Source organism: Narcine bancroftii, chromosome 11 (genome assembly GCF_036971445.1).
Source record: "Narcine bancroftii isolate sNarBan1 chromosome 11, sNarBan1.hap1, whole genome shotgun sequence".
Taxonomy (NCBI): Eukaryota; Metazoa; Chordata; class Chondrichthyes; order Torpediniformes; family Narcinidae; genus Narcine; species Narcine bancroftii.
Genome location: NC_091479.1, coordinates 81,067,957 through 81,084,578, shown reverse-complemented (window position 1 = coordinate 81,084,578; position 16,622 = coordinate 81,067,957). Strand labels below are relative to the sequence as shown.

At 43.4% G+C, this 16,622-nt stretch overlaps 1 protein-coding gene across 1 annotated transcript in view; it reads right to left on the bottom strand.

Moving 5' to 3' along the window:
- The window catches only part of LOC138746017 (IQ motif and SEC7 domain-containing protein 3-like), a 124,725-nt gene that overhangs the window by 60,382 nt on the left and 47,721 nt on the right, over window positions 1–16,622 (bottom strand). Inside the window, exon 5 of the mRNA XM_069903692.1 lies at window positions 4,721–4,843. Within this exon, the coding sequence (XP_069759793.1) occupies window positions 4,721–4,843 (123 nt within the window). The remainder of the gene's footprint in view (window positions 1–4,720; window positions 4,844–16,622) is intronic.

Genomic DNA, 16,622 nt, shown 5'->3' with positions numbered 1-16,622 from the left:
TAGCTAATGCACGACCTGCCGCATGTTTCCAGCATTTTCTAATTGTCCTCTTTCGGTTAGATTGGTTCCTAACCTTTAGAATTCTCTACTGCTGAGAGCTGTGAATACTGGACTATATAAGAGTGAAATCGAAACATCCATTAAGGAAATCAATGCAAATGGGGAAACAGTGGGAAAATGGAATTAATGTAGACATTGAAACATGATTTACTAAATAGTGTAGCAGGTTTAAGGAGGCAATAAATCCTATTCTCTCAAGAAATATGATGTGAATGTGCAACCTGGCAAGATATAAAGGACAGGACAGCACCATGATTTGTTGTCAAGATCTATTCCTCTCACCAATCATCATGGTAGAACTGACATTGAATAATGCCTCAAAATTTGCATCCATATTACTGCAGTTCTGCATTAATCGCCGTGGCCTGCTTTATAAACCACCATATTTTAAAACTAGATTTTAGCTCATTCACATTCTAGGAATTGTTTTCTGCAAATCAAATACAGTAACTGTAATCACAATTAATTCAGTTAATAGGATGCAAACTTTTCTCTCAGCAACATATCCTACACTAATCAGTTTAATTATTCATCTAAATGAGCATGCTTAAAGGTCAATATTGAGCTGATGATGTCAACACTGTCATTTTAATTTGCTTAAATTGTTATATACCATCGTGTTCCTGTAATTATTATAGTGGGGCTCAGACTAATTAAAAAGTGAAATTGGGACAGTTAATTCAAGTTATCACTACAGATTTGCTACTTTGTTTAAATAGTACAACTTGTATCTGCGGACATTGAATCAGTCTGTGTGGAATCTAGTGCTCCCATTTGAATTAAAGTTCACTATTATCGCGGAATGGCACCAAAATGATTAAATGGTTAAATTACTGGACTATGAATCCAACAGACTAATGATCTGGAGGTAGGCAGTTCATAACCCACCATAGCAGCTGGGGAATTTAAAATGTTAATTTTCAAAAATCTGGAATGGAGATCAATTATCAAGAATCTTGGAATTATTGAATTACCACATAACCTAACTGGTTCACAATTGCTACTTATAAAGGACGTGTTATTTTTGACTGCTCTGATCTATTCCAGTCATAGAGCAACAAAGTCAACTTTTTATTCTTCTTTTAAAGGGCAAGACTGTGCAAAAAGAAGCATAGTAAAAATACCTTCCAACAAGTGTTTAAAAACAAAAACGATCAAGCCAGTATTGCATTTGGAAAAGAGCAAAGTACAGCCAGTCCAGTTGAATCTGTTGTGCCTGTTTGAGAACACTTAGGGAATTGTGCCAGTTGTTGGGGGTGGGGGGGGGGGGTGGTGGTGGCACTGGACCAGCGGGGGTGGGGGTTGGGGGCAGTGTTGGACACATACCTCCTTCTCTGCTCCATCAGTCCTTCACTCTCTACTTATAAAGAGGCTAAAGCCAAATACAACATGGCGGCCACCAAGACCAGCTCTCATGAGAGGTTGGCCACTCCTGCCTTAGGTGCTATTTTCCGTAGTCATGACCCTGTTTTCAACCACAAAAGTTCAACCCCCACCTGTCACTATATATCAACCCCATGACATTTATTGACCCCTTAGATTGTCTTATCGACCCCCGGGGTCAATATTGACAACTTTGGAGACCCTTGCTCTGTCAACTTAGCACCAGGCCAAGCAATTGATCCATGCTCAGAGAGAAGCATTGAAGAGCAGGGTAGAAGCATCATTTGACAAACCCAAAACTCAGGTCCCAGCACAGGATATTAAACAGTGATAACAGCTTGTAGACAGCGCTGTGATCCTACCATTATGAGAACAGATCAGAGTTCTGGGCTCCTGCCACATGTATTTATGAATGGTAATGCGCAATTAAACAACTAATGGGAGAAGGAGACTGCAAGAATGTCCCCATCCTCATTGATGCCAATGCAAAATACAAGGCAAGGAGGATTTTATGGCAAAAAAGTACTGAGAGGATCATTTACTCTCACCTTCTCGTGAGATCCCTACTATCACACAAGCCAATTTTCAATCTGTTATCAACAGCTGACAGCACTGGATATAGCAAAGGTACTGAATCTGAAAATTATCCTGGCATCAATGTTCAAGACTGATATTCCAGAACCAACCACACCTCTAACCAAGCTGTTCTGATACAGCTATTGGCATCGATGCCTCAATATGGAAAATTTCTAAAATGTGTCCTATCCACAAAAGGCTAAACAAGTCATATCCTGCCAATTATTGCACCTTCATTCTGTTGTCAGTCCTCAGCGAAGTTGTGGAATCTGCCATAGACAGTGGCATCAAGTGGCACGTCATCAGCAAAACCTAGATCATCGTTCTCATTGAGAGTTGTCAGCACCACTTGACATCAGTCCAGCCTTGTTCAAAAGATGAGACTGACCTTTACATCAAAGCAACATTTGACCAAGTGTGAAAATTAGATTCAATTGAAATCGGAAGGAAATCTTCTCTTGGCTGGGGTCATGCCTTGCACAAAAGGAAGATGATTCAGCAGGAATTCCTCTGAGCAATGTCCTGGGTTTAAAACTCTTCTGTTAATTCATCATAAGAAATCAACATGGGGAAGATAGCATTCAATCAACTACTCTAGATAGTGAAACAGACATTGCAAGACCTGGACAACATTCGGACAGGAACTAGCTTTTGATTAATAACACTTATGTCTTACAAATTCCATTATTCACCAGCTCCACCAGCAGAGAATTTAACTAGCTTCTGTTGACATTCAATGGCATTATATCAGTAAATTTCCCACCATTTATAATTAGAGTTTGACTGGTTTGCACCATCTAGTTCATTGATAGGAAGATTTCACAGACAGCTAAATGCAGGGCATCATGCTCAAAGAAAAATGAGAATTACTGAAAAAAAAAAGCTTAAAAGGTCCTCATTTTAAACCATTTGACCTTGCATCAGAAAAGTTTGCAGATGACACCAAGATTGGAGGCATGGTGGACAATGAAGAAGGTTTTCAAAGCTTCCAGAGGGATCTGGGGCAGCTGGAAAAATGGGCTGTAAAATGGCAGATGGAATTCAATGCAGACAAATGTGAGGTGTTGCATTTTGGAAGGACAAACCATGAAAGGATGTACACAGGAAATGGTAGAGCACTGAGGAGTGTGGTAGAACAGAGGGATCTGGGAAGACAGCTACATAATCACCTGAAAGTGGTGTTACAGGTGGATAGGGTTGCAAAAAGAGCTTTTGGCATATTGGCCTTCATAAAACAAGGTAATGAATATAGGAGTTGGGATGTTATGGTGAACTTGTATAAGACTTTGGTGAGGCAAAACTTGGAGTATTGTATGCCGTTTTGGTCATCTAACTACAGAAAAGATATCAATAGGATAGAAAGAGTGCATAGATTTACTAGGATGTTGCCCAGACCACAGGAACTGAGTTACAGGGAAATTTAAATTCTGTTAAATAGGTTAGGACTTTATTCCTTAGAGCATAGAAAAATGAGGGGAGATCTGATAGAGGTATACAAAATTATGAAGGATTAGACAGAGTAAATGTGGATAGGCTTTTTCCACTGCGGATAGGTGAGAAACAAACCAGAGGACATGGGTTAAGAGTGAAAGGGGAAAAGTTTAGGGAGTGTGGAATGAGCTGCCAGTTGAAGTGGTGAGAGCAGGCTCAACTGTAATATTAAAGAATAATTTGGACAGGTACGAGCTGGGTACAAGTCAGTGGGACTAGGCAAAAGAAAAGGATCAGTACAGACTAGAAGCAGATCTCAAATTATTGACCATGAGCCGCAACCTGCAACTCCAAGATCCAGGCCAGTTGACTAGGTTCCCCCAACCCACCAAATGAGTTCACATTCCAGAAGAGCAGAAGCTGCAACTCTCACTGTTGTCATTCAGGGTAGAGGCCCTCTCCTCGGAAGTATCCAAATCTGCCAATCCAGATTTCCAGCAGAGAACAGAGCGGAAGATCATGTGTAATTACTTAGGCTAAATAGGCTCAGTGGGATCAGTCCCCATTGTGCTCAGTTTCATCCACTTCAATGGAGCTGGTTCTGAGGAAGGTAGTGCAATGTGACCCAATACTAGAGCACCCACTCAGAGCCAGTGACTAAAACAGAGTTAACCTGAATCTACCCATTACTAAATGTTGAAAGATTTTCAATAAAATGATTGATATTTATGTTGTAAGGGGAAATCTTAATGAATATTTGCCTTATTAAATGAAATACTGTAAACCCTGTTATCCGGAATTCAAGCAACTGGCAAAAAAAAATCGCAGAAAATAAGGACGATTAAAATCGTCATGCTTCGCCATTTGTTCACCTATCACACAATCTCAAGAAACCAGAAAATTCACTAATCCAGCATCTACCAATCCTCATAGATGCCGGATACCAGCAGTTTTGCTGTATACACTTTTTAACACTTTCTTTTCTTGAGAAGGAAGTTTTAAATGCATTATATTTTTATGATTATTGTGTTTCAAAAAGAATTGAAGTCAGTTTCCAATATCTTATGTCAGTCTGGGAAGAACCAACAAATTCAGCTAAGCTGATTTTGACAAAGCAATAGATCTCAAATTTACCTTTATTCTGAATGAATAAAAAATTTACTGTCATCAGGATGGAAAGACTTAAACAGCAAGGATATTTACATACAAGAAGAAGCACAAATACTGAAGTCATGACAAAGGCAGCTTCAAAAACATCACTTCTCATTACCTGAATGCTTCAATGAGCCGTTCCACCTTTTGAGCCTCTCCCTGCACTCGAATATGAGCTTGGAACTTGCACAGTCCTTCAGCCAGTTCCATGTTAGAAAAGTCCATCTCATCCACAACACAACTGGAATGAAGCAGAAAGAATGTTGCCAATATCTTCCTCCCATTAGGTAGCGAATGCCATATGGTCATTGGAGCAGGCCATTAGTTTGGGTCACGCCACAGACAATTGCTTCCTTACATTTGTGTTGAGTCAGTTTTCATAAATGAGGAGGAACCTTGTTGATTTTCCTTCCATGACACAGATGCATCATCTCTAACCCTGCCGGAGCTGAGATCAGCCAATTGGCACATATTAAGGATCAATGGCAGTGTCCCTTTTATTTGTGAAACTAACTTACTCAAACCTCCAGAATTATGGGGAAACCTATAACCCTATCCTCAAAACTGAAAAATGATAAAGAAAACCACAGCTTTCTAAAATAGGTAAACAGAGAAAGGTTTTCTGGGTGTCTTTATGTTATAAATAATAAGAAATGCCTTCCAGTAAGATCCACAATAATTTAATCTCAAGGTTCAAGTGATGCAGAGAAATTACTTTTTCCTGTTTACAATGCTGTAGGAGTCCCAGTGGACACATGCCTGCCACATAAAGGGAAAAGGGCAGATATTGAAAAACACACAAAACCAATTTATTCTCTTCTTTTAAAGCATCAATCAATAATGAGTTTTCTCATCCTTCCTAAATGACTTCACCCTCACAGAGCTCTCTATGCTTCAATGGTTTATCTTTCCTCAGGCATGTTTGAGAGTGCAAAGTTAATTTGAACTCAATCACCTCCATCTATAAACTCAAATTTTCTGAAGTCTATCCAGAATACTTATTCTACAACTGAATGTTCCTGCTTCTTTCCCAAAAGATGCTCACATCCAAAGAGATCTGTGCACCCTGGAGAATTTAAATTTCCTTCTGTCATGTCAACTTGGAGCATGTTCTGAACTGGAAGAAAATATTGAATTAAAAAGCACTTAATGGTACTGATTCTGCATTCAAGCTTGCCACGCATGTTGAAGCTCAGTCATCTACAAATCGGTCAAAGGTATTTATTTATTTTTCATGTTCAAGGAGTGCCGAATCACCTTGGGGAGTCCGGGATCTGAAGTTCAGCAGCTGTTAAAGTGCTGCCCCACAGCAATGGGGCGGGAACAAAAAAAAAATTGATTTCACCATTGCATTCATAAAAATTTCCCCTGAAGAAAAAATTTGTTCTTGGTAAGGAAGGGATATAAATAGAAGTGACCATTTTAGTAGCAGAATATAAGAGCAAAAGAAATGGAGCAAAGGTAGGCTACTCAGCATCTCACGACTGCTCCACCATTTATTAAGGTTTCTTGGGGAAGTTTGGGGATAGATATTAAGACTGACCTGGCCATTGACACTCAGATAAGACCATAAGGCTTTGGAGCAGTATTGAGCTACTTCGATCACGAGTTGGCCCCATCATGACTAATCAATTCCATTCTCCTGCCTTCACCTTGTAACCATGATTCCCTTCCTAATCAAGAACTTATCTACCTCTATTTTAAATATAACCAGTGGCTTGGCCCCCCACAGTCATCTAATGCCAAAGAGTCATCATCCTATGGATAAAGAAATTCCTCATTATCTCTTTTCTATAGGGACACTTTGTATTCTGAAGCTGAGCCCGCTGGTTCCAGACTCCTCTACAAGAGGAAACATTCATTCCACATCCTCTCTCGTCAGTACTTTCAGTATTTGATAGGTTTCAATGAGATCCCCTTCATTCTTCAAAACTCCAGAGCCTTCAAGAGCTCGTCAAATGATAATCATTTCATTCCAGGGATAATTCAAGTGTTCCTCTAGGCCCTCTCCAATGCCAGTGCATCCTTCCCTTGATAAGGAGCCAAAACTACTAACAATACTCCGTCTGGACTGATCATTGCCTTATAAAGTCTCTGGTTTTATATTCTGTCCCTCTTCATTTGTCTTCCTTATCACTGACTCTACCTGCGTTAACTTTTGGGGAATCTTGCATGAGGACTTCCAAGTCCCTATTCACTTCTGATTTCTGAACTCATTGTCCATTTAGGAAAAAGTCTACACCTTTATTCCTTCCGTAAGATGCACGATCAAAACCCAAGTCCTTCTGGAGACTTAGTGCTTCTTCAACACTACTTCCCCCACCTCCTGTCTTTGTATCACCTGCAAACTTGGCGGCAAAGCCATCAATTCCATCATCCAAATCATTGACATGTAATTTGAAAAGAAGTGGTCCCAACCGCCAACCAGAAAAGGCCCCTTTTATCCTCACAGGTGCTGGAAAATAAATGAACGAAAAGAAACATTGGACATTGGCATCATTAAAGATGCAATTATTCAGGGAGACCACCACCCCTCCCACTTGCTGCTAAACTGCCCAGCACCATTCCTAGCTGGATATGATACTGCTGCAAAGCTTTGATCTAATCACATCCCAGTGGAATGGTTTAGCTCTATCTGCTATTGGAGTATTGATGGCAGCATTTTGTGAATAATATGAATTTAAACTACGCATCAAGAAGCTAATGGGATTGAGCGTAGTGCAAATTTGCAAAGTTCTCTCACTGAATTTTCTGAAAGTTGAGAGTACATTTGATTATATTGCAGGGCCGGATTAACCTAGTAGCAAAAGCAGCTCATCTTATGGGTCCCCATTTTCAAGTGTCCCGCGCTAAATGCTTGCAAGCTATCAATTCACGTACAAGGACATGCTGCACTTCACCGTGGCCTAGTTTGAAGCAGCCTACCAGATGGGAGACCCAGATCGCGTCACCGAGGCCTACCTCAACCTGGCGCAGGGCCACAAGAAGCTGTACAAGTTCTTCGAGTCCATGGCTTACTGCGGGCACCAAGGGCAGTACGCTTTGCCTGCAATTCAAAGAGCAGGTCTGCCTCAGCATGGGCAACACTCACTTCGACCTCAGTGCCTTTCAGAAGGCACCGAGTGCTTTGAGAAGCCATCAACGACAAGATGCTGGAGTGCTGCTTGTGCTGCAGCCTGGGTGCTTTCTGCGTGCAGCTGATGTTTTACGAGAAGGCGCTCTTCATCTCCTGAAAGTACACTGAGCTAGTAGCTGACTGTGGCAGGGGCTGGAGACTCAAGTACAAGGCCATGAGCCGCCACTGGGACCTCGGGTCAGTGGGGTAGGGGTGGGGGTGACACTGGGATAGGGTGGCTATTTCAAACTTACCAAATTGGAGGACATGCAGGGTCAGCATCAAAAAAACTCTCTCAGGGGATGAGGGATGCTGCCGTCACACTAACCCTCACCGTGCATGCTCCAGCCGGCACTATGGTAACACTACCCCCTCACCGTGCATTCTCCAGCTGGCACTATGGTAACTACCCCCTCACCGTGCATGCTCCAGCCTGCACTATGGTAACTACCCCCTCACCGTGCATGCTCCAGCCGGCACTATGGTAATACTACCCCCTCACCGTGCATGCTCCAGCTGGCACTATGGTAACTACCCCCTCACCGTGCATGCTCCAGCCTGCACTATGGTAACACTACCCCCTCACCGTGCATGCTCCAGCCTGCACTATGGTAATACTACCCCCTCACCGTCCATGCTCCAGCCGGCACTATGGTAACACTACCCCCTCACCGTGCATGCTCCAGCTGGCACTATGGTAACTACCCCCTCACCGTGCATGCTCCAGCCTGCACTATGGTAATACTACCCCCTCACCGTCCATGCTCCAGCCGGCACTATGGTAACACTACCCCCTCACCGTGCATGCTCCAGCTGGCACTATGGTAACTACCCCCTCACCGTGCATGCTCCAGCCTGCACTATGGTAATACTACCCCCTCACCGTGCATGCTCCAGCCGGCACTATGGTAATACTACCCCCTCACCGTGCATGCTCCAGCTGGCACTATGGTAACTACCCCCTCACCGTGCATGCTCCAGCCTGCACTATGGTAACACTACCCCCTCACCGTCCATGCTCCAGCCGGCACTATGGTAACACTACCCCCTCACCGTGCATGCTCCAGCCGGCTCTATGGTAACACTACCCCTTCACCGTGCATGCTCCAGCCGGCACTATGGTAACACTATCCCCTCACCGTGCATGCTCCAGCCGGCACTATGGTAATACTACCCCCTCACCGTGCATGCTCCAGCTGGCACTATGGTAACTACCCCCTCACCGTGCATGCTCCAGCCTGCACTATGGTAACACTACCCCCTCACCGTCCATGCTCCAGCCGGCACTATGGTAACACTACCCCTTCACCGTGCATGCTCCAGCCGGCACTATGGTAACACTATCCCCTCACCGTGCATGCTCCAGCCGGCACTATGGTAACACTACCCCCTCACCGTGCATGCGCATGAGAAGAAAGACTCCATTTATAGCCTTGCAATGAACCAGATGGGAACAGTAATTGTTTCTGGATCAACTGAAAAGGTTCTGCGAGTTTGGGATCCCAGGACGTGTGCAAAACTGACATGCAGGTAAGTGTCCTTTCTGCCCTTTAATTTGTCCTTCATTTTGGGGTTGTCGGCTTGAGGTTAATCTGTTTTAATATTTATGTGCATTTTTAAAATGTAGAGCCCCTTTATAACATATACTATAGGCCCCGCACTAGCTGATGTGGCCCTGTTAAATTGTCATTTCTGAAAATGATATTTGCATTAGTGGGAGGAAAAGTAAGGGAGTTGGACATCAATCCTGCTCTACCTTAAACCATTTGCACTGTGTGGTGAAACCACTATTGTATATGTAAATGATGTGACTTTTTATGCTTGACCCTGCTCTCACTGGTCAGCTTGTGACTCCTCCCCTTTATCCCCCATAAAGGCAATCATGCCACAATCCTGCCCCTAGTTCGAGACCGGATCAGAGAGAGCCAGCAATACAAATGATCCTGTCCATCTCTTGTTACTAAAAGCCTTCAGTTCCAGTAACTTCAGTCTTTGCGTAATTGATCGTGCATCACACTGTTGGGGGAAAATATTTCCATTGCATTATGAAAGAACACTCTCAGTTCAGATACAGATCTGCACCTTATAGTTACAAGTGAAAAAAACCAAAATGTTTTTCTTTGGATCGCTTCAGTTTAATTCACTTTCTGTGATCCAATTTCCTCCATCTGCAGAAATGGTCAGGTACACTAAAGTATTGGCTGGAAGCAAAAATCTAGCTACAACAAACTCTTGGCTACTACTCACAACAAGTGTAATGAGGAAAGGTGATAGACTGAAAATCACCAATGGCTGATAAAGACCAAAGCACTAGACAATTCAGGTGCAAATTCAAGGGTAATTTTAGGGCATTTCTACATTCAATGGCTAGCAAAGGCCAAAGCACCAGGGAATTCAGGGAAATTCAAGGGGAAATCACCAATGGCTGGGAAAGACAAAAGCACCGGGTGACTGAAAGGCAAAAGCACCGGGCGACTGAAAGGCAAAAGCACCGGGCGACTGAAAGGCAAAAGCACCGGGCGACTGAAAGGCAAAAGCACCGGGCGACTGAAAGGCAAAAGCACCGGGCGACTGAAAGACAAAAGCACCGGGCGACTGAAAGACAAAAGGCACAGTTTCTTTCTACAGACTTGACGATTACTCTTTTTCAACTGTGTCCTCAGTATTTAGAAATGGATTTCATTTCATTGGTACCCAGCTCTAATCCTGTACTGTTATTTAATGATTTAATAAGAGAATTTCTGACTAAAACTTGGCTGATGCAAAATCTTTTAAGTCTCAGGTCACTACATGTATAATGATTTAATTTTGGGGACGCCCACTACATTCCTGTACCTTCATGGAATGTATTTGTGTTCACATTAATGCACTTACATACAAAAAAAATCTATCATTCAATACTTGTCAATTCCCAGGAACTTTAAGTTGCTTCATGAAAGTATGACACAGGGTGCACTATGCACACGAGTTTAACGGAGACAACTTTTGCAGGATGATTTTAAAACACATATGAATACATGCATGCTTAATGTGTATATTAATTATGATACCAGTGATGATCCACATCCCTGCTGGCCTTTCCTCTAAGAAATAACAATGGCTAATGTGACCTATCTTTTCTAGTCTTTACTGTGACCAGACAGAATAATTAAAATATTGTTTTCTTATTCCTGCAGTTTCTTTATGAACACGTCGAGCAAGAGATGATTCTTGCTCCATTAGCTTAGCCCAATGCAGTTAGTTCACAGTGAACAGAGCAACTTGATAAGAAGTAGGCAGAAAGCCATAGGCTTGATGTCACAGTGACACAGCTGATAGTCCTGCCGCCTCACAGCTCTTGCCACTGTACCTTTTCTCTGTGACTGTGTGGGGTTTTTTTCCCTGGGTGCTCCAATTTCTCCAAAATAATTGGCCACCTAACTCGTCCCCACTATGCAGATGAATAGTATAGTTTGATGGGATTGTAGGGAGACTAAACTGGATTGGGAAGGGATAGGTGTAAAATTGGGTACTTGTTGATTGGTGAATGTTCAGTGAGCTGCAAGGCCTATTTCCATGTTGTACCTCTCAGTGACTCTCATCAAAATTTGTAATGCCATAAGGTGCCCCATCTAGAAGAATTTTGAAAAATGTGAATAAAGGGTCATGTAAAAGCTAGATACCTGGGTGCAATGGAGTCCTGGAGAAATCAATCATATGCAGCTGTCTACTTTTAATTCGACATTTGGTCAGGGCATCATTAAGCAAATTATTGACATTAGGTTATTTTGCACCAGCAAAATGAAGATCTTAAGGGCAGCATGGTTAGTGAAATGGTTAGAGCGCCGGTGGCCCAGATTTGAATCTGGTATTGTGTGTAAAGTGTTTGTACATTAATCCTGTGCCTGCATGGGCTGCCTCTGGGTGCTCTGGTTTCCTCCTACATTCCAAAGACATAAGGGGTTAGAAAGTTAATTGGTTGCACTTGGTCGACACAAGCTTGAGGGCTGAAAGGGCCTGTTGTAGCACTACATTTAATAATGAGATATTTAGGCAAAGACACAGAGCAAAGTTAAGTTCCAGTTTGGTGTGGTGATTAGCTTAAATTGACAAATAAAAAGAAGCTAATGCTTCAGTGCATTGTAGCAATGTCTGACTCTAAGAGAGAGTGACTGTGTGAGAGATAGAAAAAGATCATGGGAGAGGGAAGTGTGAAAAATGAGAGGGAGCAGTAAACGTTTTCTCCTGTGAGCTGCTTGGTAATTGTTGCTTCCCAATTAATGGTTTATTATTCTTCAACTTTATAGGTAATTTTTGATCCTAAGACTAATTAAAATCACTTGCTCCCAATTTGTGCAAACCCCTGTATGGACAGTTCCCAGTGGTGTACATAAAGACTTTTTTTTTCTGCACAGCTAGTAAAATTTCACATGTGCAGTTGGGACAGTCGAGGCCAATTTACAGCCTTGAAGCAAAATATTTCCTCAGAAAATGAAAATATCATTATAAATGGATCCATATATCTAGAAACAAGCAAGTCAATATGTGACCTTAAATTCATAACTTAATAGAGTATAAAAGAATACAGAGAAGCATTGAGACACTTTGATGATCCATGGAGATATTTGCTTCACCAGACTGAGAGCTTTTCCCACCAGCAGTGCCTGTTAAAAATCTGGCCACAACTGGACATAGTTCTCTGACTGCTTGTGACTTATAGTTCTCCATCTCCTTCCACAAATTTCAGAAATGACCCACCTGAGCAAAGTATTGATCACCCAGGGCCTGCTAGAGCTATATTGCAGAGACACACATTGCTCAGTACAATGATTTTAATTCCACTCTTAGTGAATCTATCATCCCTATAGCACTCATTCTTACTTGAAAATAACAATGGACAAGTTTACTGACTAAACAATTAATTTTGCAGAACAGTACAATTTTTTAACTGATTAACTCTATTACCAACATTTTTACAAACTCATTCTCGGAATCAGGTAGTGGTCTTCTTTTCCAACTAGAATCTTGTCATAAGATGGCCTAACTGCTATCTGAAAGATCATAAAAGAAGCTGATAATTACTCCTTTTATTATGATAGAGAAGGAACTAGCTTATCAGCCAAAATTACATTGACCTCCATACTATGTAGGTGATTCGTTCATTACCCAACTCATTATTCTATTTTTTTTTCCACCATCAGATTCTGTGGAGAAAGTGTGAGAAGACTGCAGGCTTATACCATAATTCAGTCTTCCTCTTGTAAGCAGAACTGACAGATATTTATCCATCAGTTCATTATGGAGTTCTATGTAAGGGTTCATAAACTACACTTGGAAATTTAACTTCATGCTGATTCTGAACCCCGCAGGGATGCAGGTCCCAGCCAGACAGCAATATTGGTGCTCGCGTGTGCAGTGGCGTATCTAGGTAAAGTGACACCTTAGCGCAGCTACTGACATCGGCACTCCCTTTAAAAAAATGCACAAAAAATGCCACACACCAATTGTGCCGCTGCCACCCAACATAATTTCCATTTTAAGCATTGGCTTTTATTGCGACTCTTTGGTTAAGGTGGGATGGGGGTCCAAGAGGTTGATTTGCCTGAAACTCTACACGGGGACCGCACAACAGCCCTGGTCCTGGCCAATGCAACCCTGGATCTGGCCAGTGTACCCCTTACCCAATGTATTCCCCCTAGTTCTGAGCAGAACTGGTGCTTTCTGCTGTTTGGACAACACACACTGATGCTTGGACACCGCACGTGTGTAGGACAAGGCAAATAGTTCGACAATTCCCACTCACCTCCCTCCCTCCCTCCCTGGGCCAAGGCTCAGTTTTCCCTCCCAGGGCTAACCTGCTAAGGACAGGAGGGTGTCATCGTTCCTCACTGGAGGACTGAGGGTTCCTCTCCACGCTGCACACATTGGCGAAGTTCAGCCCTTTGGCAAAGTTACGGCAGCGACAAAGCTGGCCCCACCCCAGTTTTCCCTTCCATTCACTGCCCACGTCCGCCATCCCTGCCCAGGCTGCTGCTCCTCGTCCTCCACTCAGGACTTTCTGCGAGTTGGACTGCTCACCATTCTGACAGAGACCCCCTTGTCCTGCACCCTGAGCTGCTGAGTGCTTACCCTAAAGCGGACAAAGTGGATTCCCCTTGAATGAGACACAGATTATGGGGTGGGTGGATGGGTGGGCGGGGGTTATCTTGCGGCATTTCAACCCACTATGTCCATGCTTGTCAAGGAACTCCCTCGCCTTATCCCACCTTCCCTCCTGGTTCTAGCACCCTGCTGGCCACAACTCTTGACAAACACATCCAAGTAAACATTTTTCCCTCGAATCTACCGACTAAGTGTTTTCAATGTCTCCCTCTCTGCTAAAAGACAGAAGTACTAGTGATTGCGGAGGTGCTGGGGCTGTTGAAAATGAAGGGCCTGAGGCATTTGCTGCTTTTTCTAATAAGTTAATCCAGCACTGTATCCAGTGGGTGGCCAGATCCTCTGGATGGGTGCCGAGCCTGACTGAGCCCGAGGCGTCACAGCCTGGCATCTGCACTAGCGAGCCTCGGCTCTCCAAGCTGCACACAGTGCAGTTGACCTGTGAGCCACTGACAGCCTGCGCTGCTCCTTACCTTGATCATGGCCACCACCTTCACAATCTGCTTGGCCATCATGCAGCCAAACTTCTTGTGCTGCCTGGCCTCTGCTTCTTCACCACTGCGTCCAGCATCTCTGCTTTGTCCGCCGGTGCTGCCACTGCGGAGAGCTCCACACCCCATCCAGTACCCATGCACTGACATCGCTACCGTTTGCCACAGCTCCGCTCAATGCAGGATGAATGGGGAAAATGGCCGTCTTCGTCTTCCTTACCCATAATCGCAGCTGGAACTATTCTGCCAGTGCCAGGTAAATGCAGAGCAGTTCCAGCTGCATGGGGGATTATGGGTAAGGAAGTCAAGACAGCCATTTTACCCGTTCATCACACATTGAGCGAGGTGCTAGAGCAGCTTCAAAGCAGCCCGATGAGATGCCAGCCTGGAGCGGAGCTTCGGGGCACTCAAGTGAGCCCTGGAAGCACAGGACTGCTCCCCTAGGATGGAGATTCATTATTGGGCTAGGGATTTAGATATTGGGCAGGTGAAGTGAGGCAAGGATAGTGGCACCCATCTACAAGTGGCGCCCGGTTCTGTGCACACCTGCCATATCCTAGATACTCCTATGTTGCTTGTGACATGAGAAGAGTTGGGCAGGATAATGCTTGGATTCCCCAGAAACCTTTTAGTTTATTAATATGTTCAATGTCAGCAAAGGATCAATGAAGTTTCAGCATGTTAAAGTTACAGCTGTGAAGATGTAGAAGCTCCAAGGAATTTCCCAGGAATTAGTTGAGAACCCACTTAAAGTGAACACTGCTGATAAGGAACAGGACTCCCACTCTTGTAGTGCCTTGCCATCAGACAATGTGTGTCTGAAGCAGTTCCTCCCATTACATCTCAACTTTTGCTGCTTTACAAAATGGAGTTTGCTTTTCTGCTTTATATTTGATAAATAATGTAAGCTGTAAAATCAGATGTTGGCTTCACCAATCTTTGGCTTATTTATAATTGGTTCAAGAGAAACACAAAAACTGTGTCAGTGCAGAATGAGAGGAACAAAATGCAATCAAGGTAGAATAACAGACCATTATTGAAACTCACTAAAGATGCAGCTGTGGTAAAAATAGAAGCAGGCTTGCGTTTCTGCTTTTGTCTGATAATCAAACTGGCAGCTCTGTGCGCAATGCAAGTAAACCAGAACCTCTTGGAGGCAACATCACCTTTGAACAACTGGCACTAATATAGAGCATATTATCATGCTTTGATGAGTTTTAACAATTTCCACACTGAGAGAGTGATTACTAAATCAGACCTGACATTCCTTCAGCTTGCCCATTAATCAGTATTAACTTTTTGAATGTAACATTAAGGACTTGGTTAGGTCTCAAACTACCCGATGACAACAAAGAAATGGTCCTCTTGGGCTTTCTTGTGCTTTAAGTGTTGGTTAAACTCAAGGTTCAGGGTTCATATCTCCTTTTATTGTCATATAATAATACATTAAAAAATGTAATACACATGATATACTGAAACTTTTGACTGCCGTAAGGCAAAGATTTGCCGTGAGCATTGCCTGCTGCCCCTCACAATAAGAGAAAGAGAAACAAAAAAAAAGTATTTTCAGAGAAAATAAATGTTCACAGATTGGCCTCCAGCAGACACCAGCCTCTCCAGCTGCACAACCGCCAGTCTCGAGCAGTCTGGAGCTTGTGTGGGTAGTTCAATGTCAAGCCACCCACAGCCTGTGTGAGTCCTTCAACTGCAAGTCGCCAACAGCCCACAGCCTTCCGTGGGACCTTCTGCCGCTGAGACCCTTACTGGTCCGCTGCTGTGGCCACCTTCTCTGTTGGATCGTCTCCATGCTTTAGCTTCTAGATGAGGTGCGCTCTTCTTGTTGCCGGTCTGCTGTTCCCCTGCAGTCTGCAATGCCTCGTGAAACATTGATCAGCACCTGCCCTCTGTGGTTGAAGGATCTTTTAAAAAAAAAACCCCACCATCATCTGCTTTAAGAGGCTGCATAAAGCCTGTATGGGGCCATTAGCATCACGAATGGGTGGTAGGACCCTGTGGAATATCACTGTGTCTCGCTCCCCACTCTCTCTGGCCCACACCAACTGCAGCACTTCTGTTAGAGCAGCTCTGGCAGACCTGCCATTTCTAATTTTTTATTGATGATTCATTAAATTCCTCCTTGATTTATAATTATTTGGAGACTGTTTGAAGTTGGAGATTTGGAGAAAATCCATGGAATTACAGAATCCCGAGCTTTACCACTAATTCTCAAATAGAACACCACAGCACCATATGGTCCTTCAGCCTACAATAGTGTG